At 37.1% G+C, this 24,542-nt stretch overlaps 2 protein-coding genes across 2 annotated transcripts in view; one reads left to right on the forward strand and one right to left on the reverse strand.

Annotated features, from left to right (window-relative positions):
• The window catches only part of LOC140153472 (uncharacterized), a 51,953-nt gene extending 48,633 nt beyond the window's left edge, over window positions 1-3,320 (reverse strand). Inside the window, exon 1 of the mRNA XM_072176233.1 lies at window positions 3,121-3,320. Coding sequence (XP_072032334.1) covers window positions 3,121-3,282 — 162 coding nt within the window. The 5' untranslated portion in view covers window positions 3,283-3,320. The remainder of the gene's footprint in view (window positions 1-3,120) is intronic.
• Window positions 3,321-3,597: 277 nt separating this feature from the next.
• On the forward strand, window positions 3,598-20,611 carry LOC140153474 (splicing regulator SDE2-like). The gene is made up of 7 exons (XM_072176234.1): window positions 3,598-3,793; window positions 12,320-12,437; window positions 14,524-14,635; window positions 15,422-15,591; window positions 16,396-16,513; window positions 17,750-18,077; window positions 20,228-20,611. The coding sequence occupies exons 1-7, from the start codon at window positions 3,689-3,691 to the stop codon at window positions 20,450-20,452; spliced, it is 1,176 nt and encodes a 391-aa protein (XP_072032335.1). The 5' UTR covers window positions 3,598-3,688; the 3' UTR covers window positions 20,453-20,611.
• Window positions 20,612-24,542: the final 3,931 nt, after the last annotated feature.

A 24,542-nucleotide genomic window follows, 5' to 3' on the forward strand; every position in this document is an offset into this window, starting at 1 on the left:
GCCCGACAGGGCCGAGGCGAAGCGAGGAGAAAGGGAGGGGGCACTACCCCCCAACACGCGACTCAAGCCCAGTAAGCAAACCTGAGCACGGAGGCTGGTCGCTAACGTTAGTGGTAAAGTAAGGACTGGCTATTAACTTTATTACTAAAATGTCAGCGGGTCCCTACCAATCCCCACCGTATGAATATCTGATTAACTCGTCTTATCGGACGGTAATGAAGACATAACGATAGAGTAATCACCCTAACATAGCAACAATAACCTACCGTACATGAAATACAATGTGTATGTACAAACATCTATTGTAACTTACAGGCTGCAATGGTTGTTTTACGTGGGAAACAAAATGAATGGCGTCAACGAGCGGCCATTTTGAATTGCTCGTGTGTCCCGTATACAAACGGAGGCACGATATGTAGCTAAGTTTTGGATCGTTTTTTGTCACTTTTTCGCCAGAAAATGCCGTCAAAACTATCCTCAGCCGAACAATACCGGTTTGGTTTTACCTAAGGTGTGAAACTACAACCGTATATCTCGCCTTGGTCGAGAAATTGATACACAGTGCTATGAACAATCGATAGGCACGTCTGTGTCAGTCGGAGACCAAGGAGGATAAGAGACGATCATATGGTGAGACGTCACCTTTTGGGTGAGTCCACCGGGGGATCGGGGGGTTTTTGTTATTTATTCATTTATGTGGGACAAAATGACTATTGGTTTTTCTGCATCTCGGGATCGATGCAAGAAGTATCTTAATCAACATCGGAAACGGTAAGATCGACCGGTGTACTGAGTCTGCTCGTTTCTCATGACCATTTCAGACTTTTCTTTCATAAAATAACTACTTTTCCCACCTCATTTCAACCCAATATGGAGTGCAATCGATTGAAAAATAACTTTTAGAAAGTTAGAACTCAATTTTAAAAGCATATATCGCACACAGAAATAACCTTAGCATAAAAAAGCACCATCGGAAGTGGCCGAAAAATTAAGCAAAATACACTGTCCACTTAACGCGATCACGATGGCTCGTCAAGCAAGCTTGGAGCCAAAAATCACAAAAAAAATTATCACGATGGTCTAATTCTTGATCATGAGAATCAACTTGGGTAGGCACAGATGTTTTTGTCAAGCGTACTATGCAAAGACCACACGCTTTCGGAGCCTGTATCTTGTGAGAATTGACCAATCATGGTCTTAGGTCGCACAAGCGTGTTGTTTTACAATCGACGAGGGTTTGAACCTTGGGCTTGCCTTAGGTGAAAATTCTCTTCTCTCCCAAAAAGTTCCTATGGTTGGGAATCCTTCAATTTAATTGTAGAATTTCTTCTCACCCCCATACACTGCTTAAACGTGCTGATTATAGGTAGTGTATGTGCGATGTCCATGATTCGGAAGTTACATAAAGCTGTTGTTCCCATGTACAGGTAGAGTCAAACCCTGTGCACGTTAAGTGTCAGAGCTATTCGAAAAGAGATGGGGGACCATGCCTGGTTCTGATATCTGCAATAAATCCTAGGTTCCAGGATCGTGCATAGGTAAACTGTGCACATTAAGCCTGTGCGACAATTTACTCAAATTGAGGTATGCTGTGCACGTAAGAAGAAGAAGAAATATGGCACTCTTTTGCTCTGATGTCGACCGACGCAGGCACTCTGTTAATGAGCAACGTCATACACACCCGGCATACACAGAGCTTTCAGCAATGCTCTGCACTGCTGACCGATGCTTTCTTTGATACATAATTGGCCAATCAGATTATCGGTTTTTTGTAATATGAGTGTCAAATCAGCCAATTAGATTAGAACCCCACTTCCATGGTAACACCAATGTATGCTTCTCAGTCAAAATGATATCTACGGACCAGTACCTTGGTCACTATTTTTTGTAGGTTTAACGAGAAAAACAAATGGCGATCCTGACTTTTAGACCACCCGTGCTATATAGGGCTCAAATATTACTATTTCATCAAGGTTTAATATTCTAACAAGCTTAAACTAAAAGTTTAATCTAAGGAGTCAAGCTTTAAACTATTTAAAGCAAAAATATCCAACAAGCTAAAAACAATTTTTTACCCGTTTTTCAACAAGCTAAAACCAATTTTTGAAAAGAAGCTTAAAACATCAATTTTTTCATCGTAAAAAGCATCTAAAAAATCTTTAAAAATACAGTGACCTACCTAATATTATTAATCTATGTTTCCGATGATATCCAAGAAGCTGAAATATTGTGAAAAAGGGCAGGGTTTTGAGTAATGAGGCAAATTACGGGGTAAAATACATTACGTTTTTCGAGAAATTCGCCATTTTGAATAAATGCAGAATTGTGTTACGCAGTATTAAACGATGTCAAATGCGCTTGAATATGCATGATACGCTAGCGTAAATTACCGTCAACACGAGCGTACATCAAGCGCTTGAAGTTGTGCTACGTGAAAACTTCGTAGCTGGCATCACCGGTTTTGTTACCAGCTCTTTTATGTCAAAAATAGCTATAAAAACGTGAATTTTGGAACAATATAAAGCTTGTTCGATGGAATAAAAGGTTTGTTTGTACAGTTGAAAACATGTTTAACCTTGTTGCGAAAGTTTAATATGATAAATTTGCCATTTGTACCTTATATAGCTCGGGTGGTCTAAAAGTCAGGATCGCCAGAATGAAGGCAATACAGTACACTCAATTTTAATGGCATAATTTAAGATTTGAATTTGTTTACTTAGTTTGTTTACCAGTAAACAAATGTTTTTAGCTATTAGATGAAAATAGAACATTATAAACAATTTCAAATTCAGAATGTGGTTTTAGTTCTGTAAATATCAACATGCCTGTGTACAAAAATGGTGTAAAGTTGTTTTCTTTAAACTTCCGTGGTCCGGTACGCACTGGTGAATTGCGATCGCGTAGAAGTGACAAGGTAAGCCTACTACGCTACCGCTACCAAGACCAATGGGTCAGCCGGCTTGTTGTCAAGTGCATTGATCAGCCAATCAGCGTGATTGTTTATTGCTTTTGTGTTTACGCTCGTGTACGCGATACGGACAGGCACGACCACGGAAGTTTAAAGAAAACAACTTTAACTGTAAGAAGTGTAAACAAGTGTACATGTGTATTTAAGCTTACCAAAATTTGGTAGCATGCGTTACTGTCACTGGTTAGACAGCTGATGGTAAGCTTGTCGACATCGCTAGCTACTGTTACGTTGTATTCTGTAGTATTACGGTGAAATTTAGGGCTCAAAGAACCTGGTTTTATAGACAATTTTTCCAAGTCACAGTCATCCATTTTTAAAGCAGCAGTCGACAGCGTCCTTAGCAGCGGCTCGGGGTCGAGATATCGAGAGGATTTATTTTGGTCTGGTGTCTTGACAAAAGTTATGCAAGTAATAAGTTTGACCTTATTTGTTTTATTAATCTATTAATCACTAAACGATAAATTAATATACATAATGAATCAAAATAAACTATTAATTGGAATACTTGTGTGCGTAAATACTATTATTTGAGTTTACAGGAGCCCCCTTCAATATTCGAGTTTGCAACCCCCTGAAACTTAAGTTCAAAGGTTAATTGGAAAAAGTCTGCAAGAGGGCGCTCTTTATAAACAAATTTCCAGCATTTTCGCTACACAAACGTAAAAACGTACGGTCCCACTGAAATAGTCCTCAAATATCAGTTTAAACCGTATTATTATGTCACTTTTTATTAAATCATATAATGGAGTGTTGCGATGTCAGTCTGTCTTAGACGTGGGCAGAAGTGGGAACGACTTAAAGCAAAATATAAGTGAAATTGAGGTAAGCTTAAATTTTATGTAGCCCTTCTTCTTCTTCCGTATTTAATTTAGTATCCCAGGCAAAACACATTTGCTAGTCAGCGAAATTCGCCTAGACCGGGGCCCAAACACAATGCATATTTACATAGAAATTTGAATTTTTTTCGAGAACAGGTCGGTGAAGGAAACCTACATAAATATGTTTTCTATACTTCACTTGACCCAAATATATGATTTTTTATGGGGATAATCAAGTCGTAGTCATACAGAAGTATGACTTGCCCACACAGGGTATAATCAAGGAATGCTGGACGGTTCGCACCCTTTCAATTTCGGACCCGTGCACTTTCGCCCTTTCTATTTCGCACCCGTGCACTTTCGCCCCTTTTTATACCGCTGGTATTGTGCTGCTGTCATGCTGTGAATTGATGCACGATCGATTGCTTGAACTCCCGGCAATGCGGCGTAGTATGTTTATAGTACTGGGCCGTCGGGCACAGCGCATGCACTTATCAAGTCATGATAAACCGGGAAGGAAGGAAAGAAAGGATATTTTAAAACAAAATAGAGGAACAATTTTTTTTTTCTCAGAATATATTACAGGCCAGATATTTTAGCAGCAGGCTTACCCAAAATAATGAAATAATTAGAATTCAATGATAAAAATAGTAATACCGGTAATAATAAATAGTAATAATAATAAATTTATATTTAATTATTAATTATAATATGTATAAAAAGAGGGGAAATTTGTTCCAACTGACGACCAAAGGATGGATCCAAAAGGATACAAGACTAGTGTCAACAAGCAATGGATAAAATTAAAAACAATGAAAGTATGACACAAAATCCAATGGGGGAGTAACACAAAACATATAAACAAAGGTAATTTAATAATATTATGATGATAATAATAATATGATAATAATAATAATAATAATAATAATAACACTGATAATAATATAAACAAAGTTAATTTATAAAAGTTAAAATATAATATGATGATAATAATAATAATATGATAATAATAAGAATAATAATGATAATAACAATGATAATAGGGGCTGTGCAATAATTACCCCCGGGTTAATTTCGAACGGCCCGCCAAAAATCGCTTGCCCCCTCTCGGCCTGCCAAAAAAATCGCCCCCCCTCGGCCCTCAAAAAATCTTTGCCCCCCTTACACATGCCAAATTTTTGGGATCCCAATTTTCAAACCTTAAATGGTCTAGATTATATGTTGCGAAAGCGGGCGAGCAGGATAATTTGCATATATTAAAGCGTTTCCGTACTGTTTTCCTAAGCATTTTAGAGCGTTTTATTTAAAAGGCACCACATGAATGTGTGCCATAAATCACTTGCCCCCCCCTCTCGGCTGGCTAAAAATTGCTTGCCTCCCCTTTCGGCTCGCGAAAAATGTCTTGCCCCCCAATTTTACCTTCCCCCCAGGGCTCATAATTATTGCACAGCCCCTAATAATAACAATGATGATAATAATAATAACAGTAATAATAACAATATTGAATAATAGTTATAATAATAAATTGAATATAGCGTTTCTGTGTTTAGTTGCAATTCATAATATTTGTAGCTAAGTTCCAAAATAAATACTTTAATGTGTAAGTGTAAGAAAGAAAAACAAAGAAAGAAAGAAAGAAGAAGAAGAAAGAAAGATAAAAAAAAAAAAAAAAAAAAAAAAAAAACCTAAATACAAAGAAATTAAGATGAACTGAACAAAATCTAATTGATAGAAATAAATTATTATGTGCAGCAACATCCAAAAACAAGACATGTTTTAAAAGACAAAGCAGCTTTCTTGATAAAAAAAAAAAAAGCACTAAAAAAAAAAAATAAAGAAAGAAAAGTCATCCCTTTACACGATCTTCTTTATTAATATCTAAGAAATAGATGCTATTACATTATTGACATCTTCGAGTTCAAACATCCTGCCTTAAAATTGTCGGCATAAAGTATTTAGCGGATTAAGATACCGCGTAAGATATGCCGTGGTGTTAATGAAGCATCGTCATAATGAGTCCGTGATTGACAGGCCGGTAAACAAAATGAATCATGAACATATAAATGTCAATCATTTACAATGCAGAATTGGATAGCATTTTTCCCCAAATTTGTTTATTTACTTATGTTATTTATTAAAACCATATTTATACAGGGTTACCCTTCAGATAAATCTGCTATTACAGGGGCCCTGTGTCATGAAAACAATATACATAACAATTTGTTGAATTATACATAGGCCCTATGTAAGAATTTTTTTTAAACATACCGTAAACATCAAAAAATCATACATCAATATATCAAAATTCATTAAAAGTATTTACATTTCTTTGTTTTATACAATTTACGCAACACTTTAGAAATATATATATTAAATTAATTAAGAACACAGACAAAATACATCATTCATTAAAAGACATAAAAGTTAAAACATTTGGCTCATTATTTACATTTCTCATTAAAACGAACAGAAAACTTTCCTGATTAATAATATTTTATATTTGTCAAAGAATATGGATGCAATTGTAATATTTCTCAATGTGCAGTCTTAACATATTGTTCAGTAAATAAATATCTTTGCATGCATGTATTTCTTGACAAGTTTATACCGGCATGCGTCATGAGGCCCGGGGCTTGTCAAGCAATCGATCGTCACTAGACATATGGCACTTTTGCGTGTCTGTTTACGGTACCATTGATTGAACCCACACCATACCCGGGCGCTTTCCGTAAGTCATTCATTACATAATGGGTTGAAGAAGTCACACCTTATGTATACAGTCACGCGACCAGCGTGGTCCGGAGACTTGTCAAGCAATCGATCCGCACGGGTATGTTCTGGGACAAATATATGCGTGCTACTGCCTAGTCACCTACCATTGCATTGATTGAACCCACTAGTGGGATACCCGCGCTTCGCGCGGGTCCCCGCTAGATGAGTAAATGGGAGCGTTCACTATAACAGGAAGAATTACTGGACAGGTAGAATCATCGAAAAGATACATTTTGATTTTTCGTTTCCATGTTATTTATTTATTTAAACCCGTTCCCATTTTTTTCTAAATCTGTTATTTGTTACATTTCCTTTAGCTTCATTTTTATTTGCTGCTTGTGATTTCCCGTTTCCATGTTTTTTATTTAACTCTGTTATCATTATTATAGCTTCTTTTTTTTCTTACACTAGTTCACCCGTTGCTGCGAGAGTAACTGATGGCAATGCTATTTGACCCCTGATGACTTTTTGACACGTTCTCCTCATCTTGAGGATTCTTTCTACCACTTTTAAGCCCAGTTGGGCATACTGACCCATATGACCTGTGACCTCGGTTTGATTTTGTTCATGCTCCCGTGATATGGAGAATTACTTTCACCAAGTTTTACCCGAAATCAGGCGAAGTTTAAAATGCAGCCCCTGGATGACATTTGACCTCGGATGACCTCGATTATATTTTTACTTGTTCCCCTCATATCAAGGATTCCACCCACCAAGTTTGAGCCCGATCGGACAAAGTTTGAAATTTGAACCCTCCGTAATGACCTTTGACCTCGGTTGACCTCTGATTTTATTTCGCGCATATACTCCCCTGGTATCAAGGATTCCACCCACCAAGCCTGAGCCCGATTGGACAAAGTTTGAAATTTGAACCCTCCGTAATGACCTTTGACCTCGGTTGATCTCGCATTTTATTTCGCGCATATATTCCCCTGGTATCAAGGATTCCACCCACCAAGTTTGAGCCCGATCGGACAAAGTTTGAAATGTGAACCCTCCGTAATGACCTTTGACCTCGGTTGACCTTGGATTTTATTTCGCGCATACATTCCCTCGTATCAAGGATTCCACCCACCAAGTTTGGGCCCGATCGGACAAAGTTTGAAATTTTGACCTTTGACCTTGACCTCCGGTGACCTTCAAAACCACCCGGTCAACATGCTTTTCCCGATACATATCCATATCCGAAATATCAGATCGATGCGTCGAAGCGCGGCGAAACGCATAGCCGGACAACCAGACAGACAGACAGACAGACAGACTTCGCTGGTTATTTTAGTATAGTAGATTTCCTGATTAGTTTCTTTCCTTCTTTGTTTCGTTCCCGTTTCATTTAGTTAATTTAACCCGTTGGCCTAATTACTCGTACCTCTTTTGCCATTTTAATTTCATTTTTCTTTATAGTATAGGTCTACCGCTTCATTTTGTTTATACAACACACATATTTTTCCCGTGATACGTCGTCTCAGAGCGTGTATGCGGACGTGTTCATCTTTATCATAATCCCGTGACCCGTCCATGTACCTTTTTGTCCTTTAATTTTTATTTATTTTTCCTTCTTTCTGTAATATCATGTCCACTGGTCTCTGGCTCGCAAGTCGCGTGGCTCTCGCGCCGTTCTGCTTACGCCGCGCATTGGCGTAGTCGCGATTACGCTCGTAGCGCCGACGCTGCTGCCTGCCAGCTGCAGTGACGCGCAGGCTGGTAACCGATTTTCATAACAAAAAACCCGTTTTTACCCATATTTTCACTGTTCTTGCAGCCAATTCTTGACCGATTTCAACCAAATAAAGTCGAGGCAATTTCCCGTATATTCCTCGATCTCCCGTATGAATTTGGCGACATGTGGATCGAAACTGACGGAGCCTTTTACATAAACCACATACATACACACACACACACAACATTCCCCTATTTATAGTAAGATGTCACGCCCGGCGCCACAGTACTAGTATACAAATATTGACTGCTATGAGGGCACAGTTAAAATTATAGGCCGGTGATGTCAAAACCATGACTATGCCGAAGCGAAGCTGAGGGCATAGTCATGGTTTTGACATCACCTCGGGCCTATAATTTTAACTGTGCCCCTCATAGCAGTCAATATTTGTTTTATATACCAAATCTTAAGATTCTTGTCATCTGTTTGGTTAAAAGCATCGATTTTGGGAAGAGAAATTAATAGTTTCAAGGCGAACGGCACAGATCATTACAATCTGCGATATCCGCGTAATTATAGCGTAGCGAAAAATTAACGCGTGTGTAATATCATTTTACGCTGGGAACAACGCACACGCAGAACTATGCCCGGGGAATAGTTACTTTTGCGGGCATAGTCAAAACTATGCCCGCTCTTTTAACCAATCAGATGACGGGAATCTTTAGATGAGGTATATAATGGCAGCTAATACTCGCGGTGAAGAAAGGTGGTGAAAGTCAGCACAGCATTATCTCAAAGCTGATGTCGGGCGTTTGTTTTGCTTGTGCGCATTTATCTTTGAGAAATTTGCTAAATATTTTTTCCCATTAGTTTCATGTCAAAGAAGCTCAATTGCAACATAAAGATGGGATAAAATTATAAATTGTAAGCCATCAAATTTTTGGCCATATCAATATTAGGCCCTATATAAATTTTACAAGCCATAAATAATTTAACACTAAATTATATAGCTATTAATAAAGTACTAATAAGGTAACATAATTCTAATAATAATAATAATAATATAATAATAATAATAATAGGCCTAATAATAATAATAATAATAATTATATAAAAATAATAAATAGGCCTAAAATAAAATAAATTAGAAATGAAATAAAATAAAATAGGCCTAAGTAAAATAAAATAACAAATCAAAAACATAATGAATACCAATCTTCAGTCGAAGCACATTGAATATATTGTAATAATATAGGCCTATTAAATTCAATCGAACCGGGGAGTCCATCAACATCCCGGGTAAACATACTATTTGCTTTTGTACACGCTGGACTCAATACCGGTACTGCAAACACAGACAATCAACACTAAACACCGGGACTATACAGTCAACCAATACTATACACATACAACACCCCACTGTACCGCCGGGAGTTGAAGCGATCGATCGTGCATCATCAATCAACAGCAGCACATTACCCGCGGTTTAAAAAGGGGGCGAAAGTGCACGGGTGCGAAATTGAAAGGGGGCGAAAGTGCACGGGTCCGAAATTGAAAGGGTGCGAACCGTCCTGTTTCCTAATCAAGTAGGTAACCTAGGCAAACCTTAGTTAACACATTTACTAATCAGCGAATTCGCCGAGACCGGGGCCCCAACACAATGCATATTTACATAGAAATTTGAATTTTTTCGAGAATAGGTGGGTGAAGGAAACCTACATAAATATGTTTTCTATACTTCACTTGACCCAAATATATGATTTTTATGGTGATAATCAAGTCGCACATGGAATTTTAGAGGATTTTGATAGCAGTTCCATTAAAAAAGCTGCCATCGCCATGAGACTAAGATCTAGAAACACCTCCGAAATGCCGTTTTGGGGAATTTTGCTAGCTGAATCTTTTTGATGAAAGTCAATCTTTGACAAGATGTAACTTTGCTACGGAAAGTGCTATGAAAAAAAAGGTTTTCAGTTTTGGCTTAGTTTACTCAAGGGCTTTAATTTGATATATAAAACGATGCAATTTGATGGCAAATTTGAATTCACCTAGGATACCTAAATCAAGTCGCACATGGAATTTTAGAGGGATTTTGATAGCAGTTCCATTAAAAAAGCTGCTATTGCCATGAGACTAAGATCTAGAAACACCCCTAAATGCTGTTTTGGGGAATTTTGCTAGCAGAATCTTTTTGATGAAAGTCAATCTTCGACAAGATGTAACTTTGTTACGGAAAGTGCTATGACAAAAATGTTTTCAGTTTTGGCTTTCTTTACTCAAGGGCTTTAATTTGATATGTAAAATGATGCAGTTTGATGGCAAATTTGAATTCACCTAGCATACCTATATTTAGTGCCTCCAGAACACGATCATACAACTACCAGAAATAAATATTTTGTTCTGGGTCTGATTATTTGGACTAAGTGCCTCCCTCATGTATGAGTATTATCTTCGCACTTGATTATTAGTTTCCTGTTTACCACCCGCGTACAAAATTGAAAATCTCAAAATAATTAATTATTTTATTTTTATTTCTAATTTTCTCCTTTAAAATAACTTTCAACTACTTCTACTTGCCATTTTCTGACTTTAAATAATAATCAACAATAATCATATAAATGATGAATGAACAAAGAATACAAGTTACAACTCCACCTTCACTTATTTATAAAATCAAATATATTGTTGTGAAATAAATAAATGCCCGCTCTAGTCAAAACGAGTCAATAGTTACTTGTAATTAAAAGTCACCTCGTCCCTTTTTCAAAATCTTTAACAGGAAACTAATAATCAAGTGCGAAGGGCCAAATGTACATGTAGGTATGAGAGGCAAACCTCAGTTAACACATTTGCTAGTCAGCCAAAATGGCCTAAGCCGGGGCTCAAACACAATATATATTTACATAGAACTTTGTTTCTTTCATCCATTCTTTCTCCTTTTCTTTCTTTCTCACTTCCCTGTCTTTGATATTTCTTCTCAATCTCCTATTGCTTCTTTCCTTCTCCCCTTGCCATTTCTTTCATTCTTTCTTTGTTTCTAATTCCCTTCCTTTGTTTCTTTCTCTTTCTTCCTCCTCCCCTTTCTTTCTTTCTCTTCCCTCAGGTATGATAGGGGGATTCACAGGCCATGTTTTGGCCATTTTCCTACATGGGATTTTCTAAATTTTCAAATTGATGGGGGGGGGGGAGGTATGTGTCTATGATCTACCGAAAAACGATAGCTTTAGACTCTAGCCTTGAAGTGTTGTGGAGTTCTTGAGTAAACGGTACCGGTAATTGACTTTTTCATGGAAATAATGACAGTTTGGGCTAAAATGACAAAGTGATGTGGGTGGGTGATGTAAAACTTGGAATCAACTTTTCAAGATCACCATTAAGGACCATCTCAATTAAACTTTATACAATCCAGTTATAGGCCTGCAGTTTGAACCAACTCTTGTGATGTGGGTACCATGAACCCGTTTATCATAAACATCTCAAAAAAAGTAACTGACCCCCCTTAAATAATGACAACTATTCAAAAACGGGTGATTGTATTACAAATCTGTAAAATGTGTTGGAAGCAGAATTTATTTCTGCACATTTTGACACCTCATTTGTAGCAATTGACTAAATATTGACGCTCACAGCGTACATTTAAATCAATGTAGCCCAAGATTTGAAAGTTGCAGTAAATTCTATTGATTTTGCAGTGTAATGGAAGGAAATCTGTGTAATGATATCTGAGTGTTTTTGTATTGTAAAAATTTGTATGTAAGTGCAACTTTCAAATCTGGACCTCACTACATATATTAAATTGACCGGTGTTTTGTTGTTTTCTGTGCTATCGTATCAAATGAGGTGTCAAAATGCGCAGAAATAAATTCTGCTTCCACTGCATTTTACAGATTTGTAATACAATAGCCGCTTTTTGAATAATGGCCATTATTTAAAGGGGGTTAGTTACTTTTTTTGAGATGTTTATTATAATAAAATAGCAGTATCGATCTCTGACCATGCATATGAAATACCAAGAAATCATACTTTCCATGTGAATAAGTTTGTTGTTTTGAATAAATGTGATTGTTGTGTTATTAATATTACTCGACTTCTTTTCAGGGCATTTCACTATGTGAAATAGTGTTGACATGTAATGGCAGACTGGTTGAAGATGATGACACCTTACATGAGAATTGTGTCTATCATGTAGGACTCACTCTCAAAGGAGGCAAAGGAGGTAGGTATGCCTTACGTCCTGCCAGCAAGACTTCAGTCTTTATCATAATGACATCTACAGACCTGAAGTCATGCAGCGGTATATAGGGATGCACTGTACGTTTAAGAAATCATAACTTCAAGCATCAAGAAATATACCTACCTTGTATTTGTCAGTTTTACCTCAGAGATGCTGTAGACCCTCTTTAGACACAGTGTAGAAACATCACAAGTAGAATGCTGCTCAATATGATAAATCCAAATCATGAAAATTAAGACAATTTGCAGAGCAATATTTTGACCACTTTTGCACTAAGTAAATTACTCCCATGCAGATTGCAGGTTTTGCCAACTCAAGGAATTTTGAACCCACCCAAAAGATGAGATCATTGTAGATCAATTATCTCAACTTTGTGAGTATAGACTAGTACACATGAGTAGGCCTACAGTGGGATTAAAATCATCAGTGCATGCCCAACCTCTGGTACAATGGGATTAAAATCATCAGTGCATGCCAAACTGTCCTTGAGAGAGTTCCTCAGCTACTTAGAGCCCAAAATGAGCCCACATATTGTGATGTTTCTTATTTGTGGAATAGATGTTAATAGAGGGAACTGTAACTCGGTATGCCGAGTTACAGTTACTGGAACTAGGTATGCCTTACACTACAGGCAACATTGAAAGACAAATAACGTGAAACCCAAACTCAAATTGTTATAGTTTAGATTAGTTTAATCTTTATTAACGTCACACTCTCACATAGAGACCAGCCAATTCTGAGTGACAAAACAATAATATTCAATACAAAGATATAGGTCAATTTAAAAGATAAATATTTAAATTGGAATCCTTATGAAAATGAATGTAACTTTAACTTATATATTTTATCAACTGATTAGCACAATTGTAGTCCAAAATAAACCTGAGAATATTTATTACTTTTACTGAGACTTGGCCTTATACTAGTCATAGGCTGTATAAGGGTGTAGTTGCAAACAGCTTAGGGTACCAGCTTATTTGATGCAGCTTGTTGGTCTGAGTAATTTGACACCAATTTTATTGAAATCGGCCAAAAATTGAGACAGTGCCGCCAAATAACGACACACAAGGGGGGGGGGTGGATTTGACCTTTATTTTCTAGTTTTAAGGGAATTTTATCACATTAAGGATTATGTAATGCATTTTTGGTATCTAAACATAGTTTTAGGTCCAGGAAGGTCATTTATGCACTTTGTGTCAAATGAAACTTTTACGTGTCCTTAAAATTAACGGTTTTGGGCAAAATTAGGCTGTGAGGGCGCTTTACCCTTTAGTGACCCCTTTCGCAGCCATTTTTTATTTTTAAGTTAATCATACTAGAGATAATCATTAATCATCCATATTCTGAAATTTTCAGTCATTTGTCACATTTGGTGTGACCGTGGCACTAATTTTTAATACAGGGTAACCTGCCCATAGCAATATACAGGGTCAACGAACTTTGTATCACATGTAAGTCAATGGAAGCGTCTCTACACATTTTCAAATGGTTACCACGCACATGTGAAATAAGGTTGAGCGTTCAAATTTGGACAGATGCTGTTATTTATCAGTAACTTTGATTTGATAATAAAAAATTATAAAATTTTAGTAGGGGGATACGTAACAGCTATTATGTTGAACAGCGCCCTCACATCCTAAATTAGCTCTTAAACTTGCATCAAAACATACGATTTGTGTAAAAATTGCATAAATATATCCAGGGGACCCAAAATCATGTAAATAGTCCTTAGAATCCAACAAACAGCAAAGAAAATGCCCATAATTGTCAAAATAGTGAAAAACAGGGGGTCCCAAGAAATCCCCCCCTTATCATGTAGTTTTTGGCCCGCACTGTCTCATTTTTCAACCGATTTTTTTTTAAAGGTGTCAAAATGCTCAGAAGGATTAGCTGCTTCAATTCAGCTAGTACCCTAAGCTTTTTCCAACATCACCCCTTTTTTTGGGCTGTACAGCCTATCACTACTTATACTCAATTCCTTACTTTGTTAATTTACTTTTCACAATGTATTTGGAAAAAATAAGTTGACATTTTTGATGTGTTATTATCATATATGTTTGTTTTGCAGGTTTTGGATCTATGTTACGTATGCTTGGTGCTCAAATTGAGAAGACAACTAACCATGAAGCTTGTAGAGATCTCAGTGGTAGAAGAATGAGAGATGTCAATAATGAAAAAAAGTAAGTGGAATAATTCATTGATCACTATGATACTGCTCAGTGCTAAATTGCCTCACATTTGGTTGTGATTTCATCCATGATAGTTGCATACCATGGCAAGGAAAAGGTGACTCTGCTTTCAATGTCTATAGGTGACCACGCTTTCAATGTTGCTGGCCCATGCCTTTGGAACTTGCTCCCTCTCCATATCCGCCTTTCACCCTCGGTCAATGTGTTCAAGAAATTGCTCAAGACTCAAGACTTATTTTTCTCAATGTTTTGGGGTTTTAAAATTGTTGATCATGTATGTTATCATGTTAATTGGGTCTTTTGGTGATGTATCATGTTGCTTTTTTTATGCTTATTGTTGTAAGTGATAATTTTGTTGTATAATTTATATTATTGTAATTTTTAATCATGATATTCGCTATTGTACAGCACTGCGGTAATTTTTTGATATAGTGCTCAATAAATGCTGTGATATTATTATTATTAAGGAAAGCAAACAGAATGATTAAGACTTCAATAGTGACAAATGTGTTAAGAAAGAAAATATCAAAGTCACTAAATAAATTCATTAAAATAAAGTCATCGCTCAGTATTCATTGTTGACTTCAATGTTAGATATTCCTCTTTTTTAATCATTAAAAAATGATGAATAATTCTGGTATACTCTGCACACAAGTATAACCCTAACCCTAAAACAGGGTAAACCAGAATTGTACCATATAGGAATACAGGGTGCGCAGGATAAATCAGAATTGTACCAAATTTTTTACAATATGTTATATGACTTAATTGTTATAGATTGGCCGAGTGGGTGAAGAACAAAGCTGATGCAGAGGCAGAGCGAGAGAAACGTCGGAGGGAGAAACTGGAGCGTATGGCAAGAGATCCAAAACATTACTTTGTAGACCCTAATTATGACCAGCAAAAACAAGCTGTGGCAGAGAGTTTAGAGGAAGCAGTTACCAAGGGTGAGTACCACACAGATCCTGGAAGTTGTTATAAGAATTAAGATCAAACGTATACTGTTACAAAAACATAAGTATTTCCTAAAAAAGAAACCGAGTATTTAAATCTGTGTGCATACATACACGCTATATAACAGCGTCGATGATTGGTAGATAGCAATGTTTATGTCTGGTTGTAAACAAGCCAAGCTACATTGTAGGACCCACGGACATTCGCAAGTCGGATCTACATACTATGCTCACATGCTATTTGTATGCAAAGCGCAAGCAATGTACGCGATGTTCACGCATACAAACACGATGGACTGAGCAAGTAAACATTTTCTCTCAATTGGTGACGGAAACTTTTAAAAAGGATAAGGTAAAGGTAACTTTGTAGTCTCAAATGAATGTATATTTAGTTGTGGAGGAAAATAACAGCACATAGCTGTGTATGTATGAATTAGGGGTTCATTCACCGATAAACAACGATCATACCCTCAATTCTATGAATGAACCCCGTTCATACATTCCCAAACATTCAGTGATTGTTTTTCATCAAATAATAACAAAAAATAAGATGTAAGATTATTAAAAACGCGATTTTTTCTATACCAAAATCGTCACGCTGAATCACACGCGCCGTTATATAGCACAAATGTATGAACAGGGTTCATTTTTATATTTTCACGACTAAACATTGTTTATTCCTTGGGCTAAAGCTCTTAGGCATAAGCAATCGTTTAGTCATGAAAATATTTGAATGAACCCATAAATCAGCAGCTTTTACTATTGTTAATCAATGTGTATTTTTATGTTCTTCAATAGGCATGGAGGCATCGGCTTCAACAAGTATAGGTGCATCAACATCCGGAGCGGCAGCATCGGTAAAGAGGAAAGGCGGAGTAAATGGAAACTCATCTTCTAGTAAGAAAAGATGCATGTGGTAAGACATATATATTTATTATTAATTGAGAACTACCTGCCGATTGGCCAAAAAGAAGTTTTCATTATCAATTGGATCAATCAGCAAAATTGTTAGAATAATTTCACCACACAAAAAAAATGGGGTGAATTATTTGCAAAGCTCCATTCTGATTGGTGATTAAAGTGAAGATATCATGTAATTGACCAATCAGTGGCAATGTTAGATCGGCAGGTAGTGCTCAGGGGGTTAAGTGGTACCTACTTTGTAACACTAAAGTGCGATGCCCTGTCAATATCGCCCCTTTAAAAAAAAAAAAAAGATGGTGATGTTGCTGTATGATGGCAACTTTTTTAACATGGATGTGTAGCAAGACCTCTCACCCGGGTCTGCCACACAAGGGAAAGAATGTACAGACCAAATATAGTCTGTTTCACCTCAAGTTGAGAGTGACGCCATGTTGGCTATCAAAGTGGCAAGTTTCCATGGGGCATATACACATGATTAGAAGGGCGATTTGTCCATACGCTGACGACCCAACTGTGTAAATGCAGTGATTCAAATCTGTCGCTACAAAATCAAAACATGATGTTACTATCAACTTGAGACGAGACACATTATAGTGTTTGTATGGTGTTTTGTGCATCAATCAACTCTTCATTTCAAGATACAGTACTTGCATTTTGTGTGTAGAGCTCATATTGAAATACCCTACCACGTTTTCACACAGAAAGAAGGCAGGATTCCCCTCGCTAAGCGCGCGCCTCAGGAAAGCTCGGTCATTAAACGGATGGATATGCATCAGTGATACACCCTGCCCAGGATTTTAACAAAAGAAGGCTAGCACAGGAAAGCTGCAGGATGGCGCACACCTTCCTGTGTAAGGGAATTTCAATATGAGCCTAAAAGATAGGCAAAACTCTCTTTTTCAGTAATGTTACAAATTACACATTTTGCTTCACCTGTGACACATTATAAGACTTGGGGTCCATTTCACTAAACTTTACGAAGCTTCGTAAGTGTTGAAATCGTTCGTAACTTACGACAAGTCGTAAATTCCATTTCACTAAACTTATTTACAAACGTACCCTTCGTAAGTAATAGGGATTTACTACAGGGACCTTTCGTAAAGTTACGTCTAGTATTGGGTATTCGTAACTTTACGAAAGGTTGCTTGAGTTACGAAGGGTTAAAAGTTTAGTGAAATGGACCCCAGGAAACATACCATGTACTAAACCTTATTATCTCTTTGTTTAGGATGGGAGTGGAAGATGAAAGTGATGATGATGATGAGGAAGAGGATGATGAAGATGACAATGAGACACACCAAGCTTTTCCGGAGGAATCACATTCATCAGAAGACATAACGAAAGAGGAAGGGAGCTCAGCAGCATCGTCTCCACCACAGATGTCATCATCTCCATCTGAAGTAGAGAAGGAAGATGAGGTCAGTGAAGACACAAAGGATTCGGAACAAGAGAGGAAAGCTGACAGTGAGACATCAAGTTCTAATAAAATCCAAGCAGATCAAAATGTCAGTGGTGAGAATACGTCCGAGAAAGTTCAGCAAGAGGCTGTACCAGAGGTAAATGAAAATAATTGGTGTATTTATCCAAGTAAAATAAATAAACTGGAAACATTTCTCCAAGATTTTGAGTGTTAGGTCAACTCCTATAGGAGCATTACATATACAATTATTAATTGCGATAATATGCATTCATAGTTAGCCTATCTTTTGAATAGCTTGCTTAATCCCAATTAAGGAGAGCGTATAAAAATCTAGGAGGGGGGCACTCTGTATTGACAAGTGGGTATCACCCGTGAACATGGACTTTCAAAAAGCACTCTAAAAAGTATTTTTGTCAGCTTAAAAATTCACCCTAATCAAGTATTATAATTAAAATTTTCTACCCTAAACAAGTAATTGCAGTTTTTGCACCCCTAAACAAGTAATCAGGTTTTTTTACACCCCTAAACAAGTAATCATATTTCACACCCTTATCAACAACTTATAACACCTTTCTTAACCCAGAGTGTTTTTTTTTTCTTGAGAAGCCATGTCAATCAGCGCACAGTCATAATACTTCAGTTTTATCAATCAAAACTTTTAAATTCCCTTAGAGGCAATTTTTTTCCACACAATCCTTTGACCCATACATCCGGGCTATGCAGAACTGTAACTATATAGAAGTTTATACAGGCTTGAATTTTACTGCATGAATGACCGTTTGCTGTGCATGGTGTTTCTCTAGACTACGCTATAATGATTTCATCTTTTAAGGGAATCCCCTTACGTCATAAATAAATTATGATAACACAAGTGTTTGTTTACACCAGACTCGTTTTATCTGCAAAGCTTTTTCTTTAATTTTAATTTAAAGGTAAATAAATGCAATACGTGATTATTTTAATGTTTAGCTCAAAATTTTAGAATACATTTAGGGCAAATTTTGTTGATTTCGTGAGACTTTCATGAAAATTTGTGGCGGGCGGAGGAGTCAATATTGGCCCTGAGTGCTGGGCGTAGATTGTGAGTCATGGACGGTCCTGCTCGACGTAGCTACAACCCTGCATTCCTTGTAGGCCTACATTTTTCAAGACATTTTCAGGGGTATTTTGCAAGACAAAATGGGGGACAAAATATACTTTGAACAGGGGAAAGTAAATGTTTCGGAGATGCTGACAATGGACCATAAACATGTAAGATCTTGTGTAGAAAATACACCCTTTTCCTGATTTTCATGGTTTTTAATACCCTAAGCATGTAACGCACTTAAACCTGCCCGATCATGAAAAAATACCCTAATTTATGTGCTTTTTGTTCATGGATGATACCCACTTGTCAATATAGACTGGCCCCCCCCTGTGATAAAAATTCAAAAGTATAGACCTTCCAGAATAGGAGTCGTTACTCTGAGTTTCACGCCATATAGCGATCAACAGACAACTGATGCGAGCCCCTGCACTAAAATAAAGCGTAGTGATTTATACTGCGCTACGCACAGGCACAACGCTTAAGGTCCGTTCATACTACCACCGCATTTGCGATGCGTTGCTTTGCGATGCGGTGCGAGCCCCTGCACTAAAATAAAGCGTAGTGATTTATACTGCGCTACGCACAGGCACAACGCTTAAGGTCCGTTCATACTACCACCGCATTTGCGATGCGTTGCTTTGCGATGCGGTGCGTTGTCGCACCGCATCTACTGCATTGCGATATCGCAATAAAGTTAAATACATTTTAACCTGGAAATGCGACGAGTTGCGTTGAGTTGCGGCAAAAGTAATCGATATATCGGCATCGCAAAGCAACACATCGCAAATGCGGTAGTAGTATGAACGAACCTTTAGACGTTGATGTACAAGCCTCAGCACACCAGAATGACAATACTACAATACTGTAGAATTCCATCTACAAGTGTATAATGCCTCTAAATGAGGGTTTTTTCAATGAAACATACAAAAGGCAGACACCTTCCTCAAAGCATACAATAGATTGGTCTTACAATAAATGTACAGCAGCAGCTGTCTGTATCGGTAACATAGTTGCTTCAAATAATGTTTTTGTGGAAGGTGTCTGCATTTTTGTCCGTTTGGTAAAAAAAAACCTCATTTAGAGATATATAATGCTTGTAGATGTAATTCTACAGTAAATGAAATCTCTTTCATTACAATTATTAAACTTCTGTAACATTAATGATATTTTAATAACTCATATTTTCATATTATTCACAGGATAATGGTCCAGTAGATTTATCAGAGTACACATCAGCATCAGATTTGGAGGTCGTTGGTCTAGAAAGACTGAAGACAGCACTCATGGATAGAGGGATCAAATGTGGAGGAACACTTCAGCAGCGAGCTGAAAGACTCTTTTCTGTTAAAGGACTATCACCTGAGCAAATTGACCCCTCTCTGAAAGCAAAACCAGCAAAAGGAAAGAAAAAAGGCAAAAAATAATGTGGAAAGGCTGTACTAAGCTGACATGATTGACAGGTTTCTGATTTAACTCCAGCTCCGTAACTTGGATTTGAATTAATCTGCATGTGTCAATGGTTGTGGTAATCTTTGAGAACATACAGTCATCACATTACTCCCTATTCCAGAAAAATACAGCACTATTTTTTTAGAATTAAAAAAATATTATCCTGTTTGCCAAATGAAACATAGCTAAATCCTAATCTTTTAGTTAGTCCTAACTGGCAATAAAAGTCAAATAAGTCAAATTTTAATATTTTTGAAATTTGAGGTAAAATGGTCCAAAAACATGCAATTTTGCATGTTTTCTTACAATTGCAGTGACAAAATTGTAAGACTTGGCACAACATCTTGAGTATAGGCTTAGAGTTAGCTCATAATTTTAATATTATATGTTATTTTTGCTAATTGGTTATGAAAAAGATTGGAAAATGTGTTTTGCCAAAATTATAATTTATAACTTGAAATTAGTCTTTGTTCAAGTCTTTGGGCCTGATTGTCACAGAATACAAAAAAGGTCGAAAACACCCTAAAAATGCATGTTTTTGGCCCTTATTTCCAAAAATTTACCAAACTTTAAAATTTGACTTTGCCAGTTAGGACTACCTAAAGGATTAGGATTAATTGAATAGATTCATCAGGTTTGTTCAGTAAATAAACATTTTGGATTTTTTGTTTGACAAAACCAAGTGAATACTCACTACAATATTTCGTCCTACTCGTCGGAGGACTTCATCAGGTATGACTGATATGGTCATCTGATCCACTTTCCCGGCAAACAAGTTTGAGTGATTTCCGGTTTTCCTTAGTCTCTTTTGCAGACTTCAGTAGTGGATCATAGACGTGACTTAAGAGGTATGTGCTTAAGCCACGGTATTGGCGGCGCTATGTCGACGACGTGTTAGAGATAGTAAAAGAAGGACAAGTACAAAACTTAACCGACCATCTGAACACCATAGATGAAACTGAGAGCATAAAATTTACTTTTGAAGAAGAGAAAAATGGCCAAATCCCATTTTTAGATACACTCATTGTTAGGAAACCAGACGGATCAGTTAAGCTATTAGTGTACCGCAAACCAACGCACACTGATCAGTACCTTAATTTCAAATCAGAACATCCTCTCCACCAAAAAATGGGTGTGATCAGAACATTATTCGACCGCATGAACTCTGTAGTAACAGAAGCGGAAGACAGAACCCAAGAAGAAGAGCGTGTACGTGCAGCCTTAAAAACTTGCGGCTACCCAGATTGGGCGATGGACAGAGTCAAAAACCAAATGCATAATATAAACAAAGATGCTGAAAAATCAAGATCAAAGAAAAGTAAGACCACTGAGGAAAAGAGCAAGGGTATGGTGGTCATCCCGACGTCAGCGGCCTTTCGGAGCGTATCCAAAGAGTCCTCAAGAAACATAAAGTTGACACGGCTATGAAACCCCACCGCACCCTCAAGCAAATTTTAGTCCATCCAAAAGACAAAGCGGGAGAAAGCAAAAACCGGTAACTGCATAGAGGAAATTGGTTGCAAGAATTGTGACCTCAGTGATGTAGGAGAAACTTCACGCATGTTAGGTACCAGGTTAGCTGAACACCAGGCAGAAGTCAAAAAAGGCGAGTGAGAAAAAAACACACCGCTCTGAAGCGAAAGACATCCGAAATGGAACAAACAAAATCAGCAATTTCAGATCATGTTGCACGGGCAAACCATGTTATAGACTGGGAAGAATCCAAGATCCTTGGACGGGAACACGATAAAAGGTCTAGAGAAGTGCGGGAAGCAATGGAAATAAGGAGGCGGGGCACCAAGACCCTAAACAGAGAGGAGGGCACATACCTCTTAAGTCACGTCTATGATCCACTACTGAAGTCTGCAAAAGAGACTAAGGAAAACCGGAAATCACTCAAACTTGTTTGCTGGGAAAGTGGATCAGATGACCATATCAGTCATACCTGATGAAGTCCTCCGACGAGTAGGACGAAATATTGTAGTGAGTATTCACTTGGTTTTGTCAAACAAAAATCCAAAATGTTTATTTGATTAGGATTAAGCTATGTTTCATTTGGCGAAACCAGATCATATTTTTTTAATCCAAAAAAATTAGTTTTCTGGATTGGGGGATAGATGAAATCAGACTTCACAAAATCCCCTGCCCGGCACCCCCCGGGTTAATCAAAACTTGACATTGGGCAACCAAAGTAACTGACACGTCAGTCCGGTGGGCAACTAGATTTAAAATTACGATATTTATAAACTTATGCAAACTGATTTTCCTACATGAACTATTATAAGACATGCCCACACTGCATGCTACATATTGTCTGGTGACATATCATGTACAAAGAGCAGGCAAAGTCCAATATCAAGTCAGGTTTCAGCGGACTTGCCAAACAGGCAAGTGAAAAATTTTAAATTCTGCGAGGCCTGAATAAAGTACAAGTTGCTTAACATCTGCTTGTTAAAATTCAACTAAATCAAGAAACTGAAATAGGTCTTAGTATCCACCATTATAGGGACTGTCATTTGTGACATTGCTATGGGAATATTTTTTAATAAAGTACAGGAGATACGGATAAAAAAGTAACATGCATGTTTGTAATTTATGGTCATTTGTAAGTGTAAGCAATGTCAGAGTCTCAAATGTGACCGTCCCACGGCGAATGAGCCGTAAATTCCTCCCGGTCAATTTTGTTTTATTTCGTGTTTAAAAATAAACATCATAAACTTAAAAATGGTATATCATTTGACTTCAAAGCGATATCCAGAAGCGGGGTTATGGTTTGTTAAACTTTGCTCCTTCAACAAAATTATAGCTTTTACGTTTTTACATGTGTCTCTTTTCCCACATTGCTGGCAATATATATCAAACAGTCATAATTGGCGGTCATTTCAAATCATCCCCAAGTCAACGAGGTTTAAGAAAGTTCTCTCATTGTTAATTGTTGGTTATGCATACCTGTACAAAATACAATGCCTGGTAACCCACCACTTGAACAGGATTTAGCAAAAGCAAACAAAGACCAGAGCTATTAAAAGTTCTATAGCGGGCCATCTAAGGTAGAACTTCAACAATAGGATTATTGATTAGTTTTTTGACTATCAAAATAAGGCGGATGTCGGGCCAGCAAGTTATCGATGAATACGACCTTCGTACACATTTTACACCGTAACACAGAATACAATTTAGGGAATTTATGGCTCGTTTGTGCTGCCGGGTCACAAATATGCAAATGTTGTGTATGTTGCCTCCTCCCATTCCAGAAAAATACAGCACTTATTTTTTTGGGTTTAAAAAAATATTATCAAGTTCTGTCAAATGAAACATAGCTCAATCCTAATCATTCACTTAGTCCTAACTGAAGGTAAAAGAAGTTCACAATTTTACTAATTTCTTGGGGAAAAAAAGAGCCAATTTTCGGCATGTTTTCTGACAATCGAGTCACAAAAATCAAAGACTTGGAACAAGTCTAAGTATTCAAAATCTTGAGTATATGCTGAAATTTTGCTCTAATTTTCACTTTTTTTGTGTTACTTTAATTTAATGGTTGGTTATAAGAATGAAGCATGTCTTTTCCAAAAATTAGAATGCATAAACTGAAATTAGTCTTTGTACAAGTCTTTGGGCTTGATTGTCATAGCATACTGAAAAACACCCTAAAAGCATGTTTTTGGCCATTATTTCAAAAATTGGCCAAATATTAAAATTTGACATTTACCGCTAGTTAGGACTAACTAAAGGATTAGGATTTATGTTTCATTTGGCAAAACAGGATAATAATTTTTTTTATTCAAAAAAATTAGTTCTGTATTTTTCTGGAATAGGGAGTAGTAATGGGACTATTTGTTTAAACGCAGGAAAGAAGCTCCATACTTTTGTCCTTGTGCATGTACATTAAGTGCTGAATTTGATTAGTACATGAGTATCTTTTATGACATGATAGAGGACAGTGTGTTTGACATCACAATACTTGCTGGAAGTTTAAGGTGGTACTACTGTGTAACATTCCCTGATAAATGTTGTGACTAATTTTGCGTTATTTATGATAAGAAAAGAGGTACTGCTAGAATGTAC

This window comes from Amphiura filiformis, chromosome 5 (genome assembly GCF_039555335.1).
Source record: "Amphiura filiformis chromosome 5, Afil_fr2py, whole genome shotgun sequence".
Taxonomy (NCBI): domain Eukaryota; kingdom Metazoa; phylum Echinodermata; class Ophiuroidea; order Amphilepidida; family Amphiuridae; genus Amphiura; species Amphiura filiformis.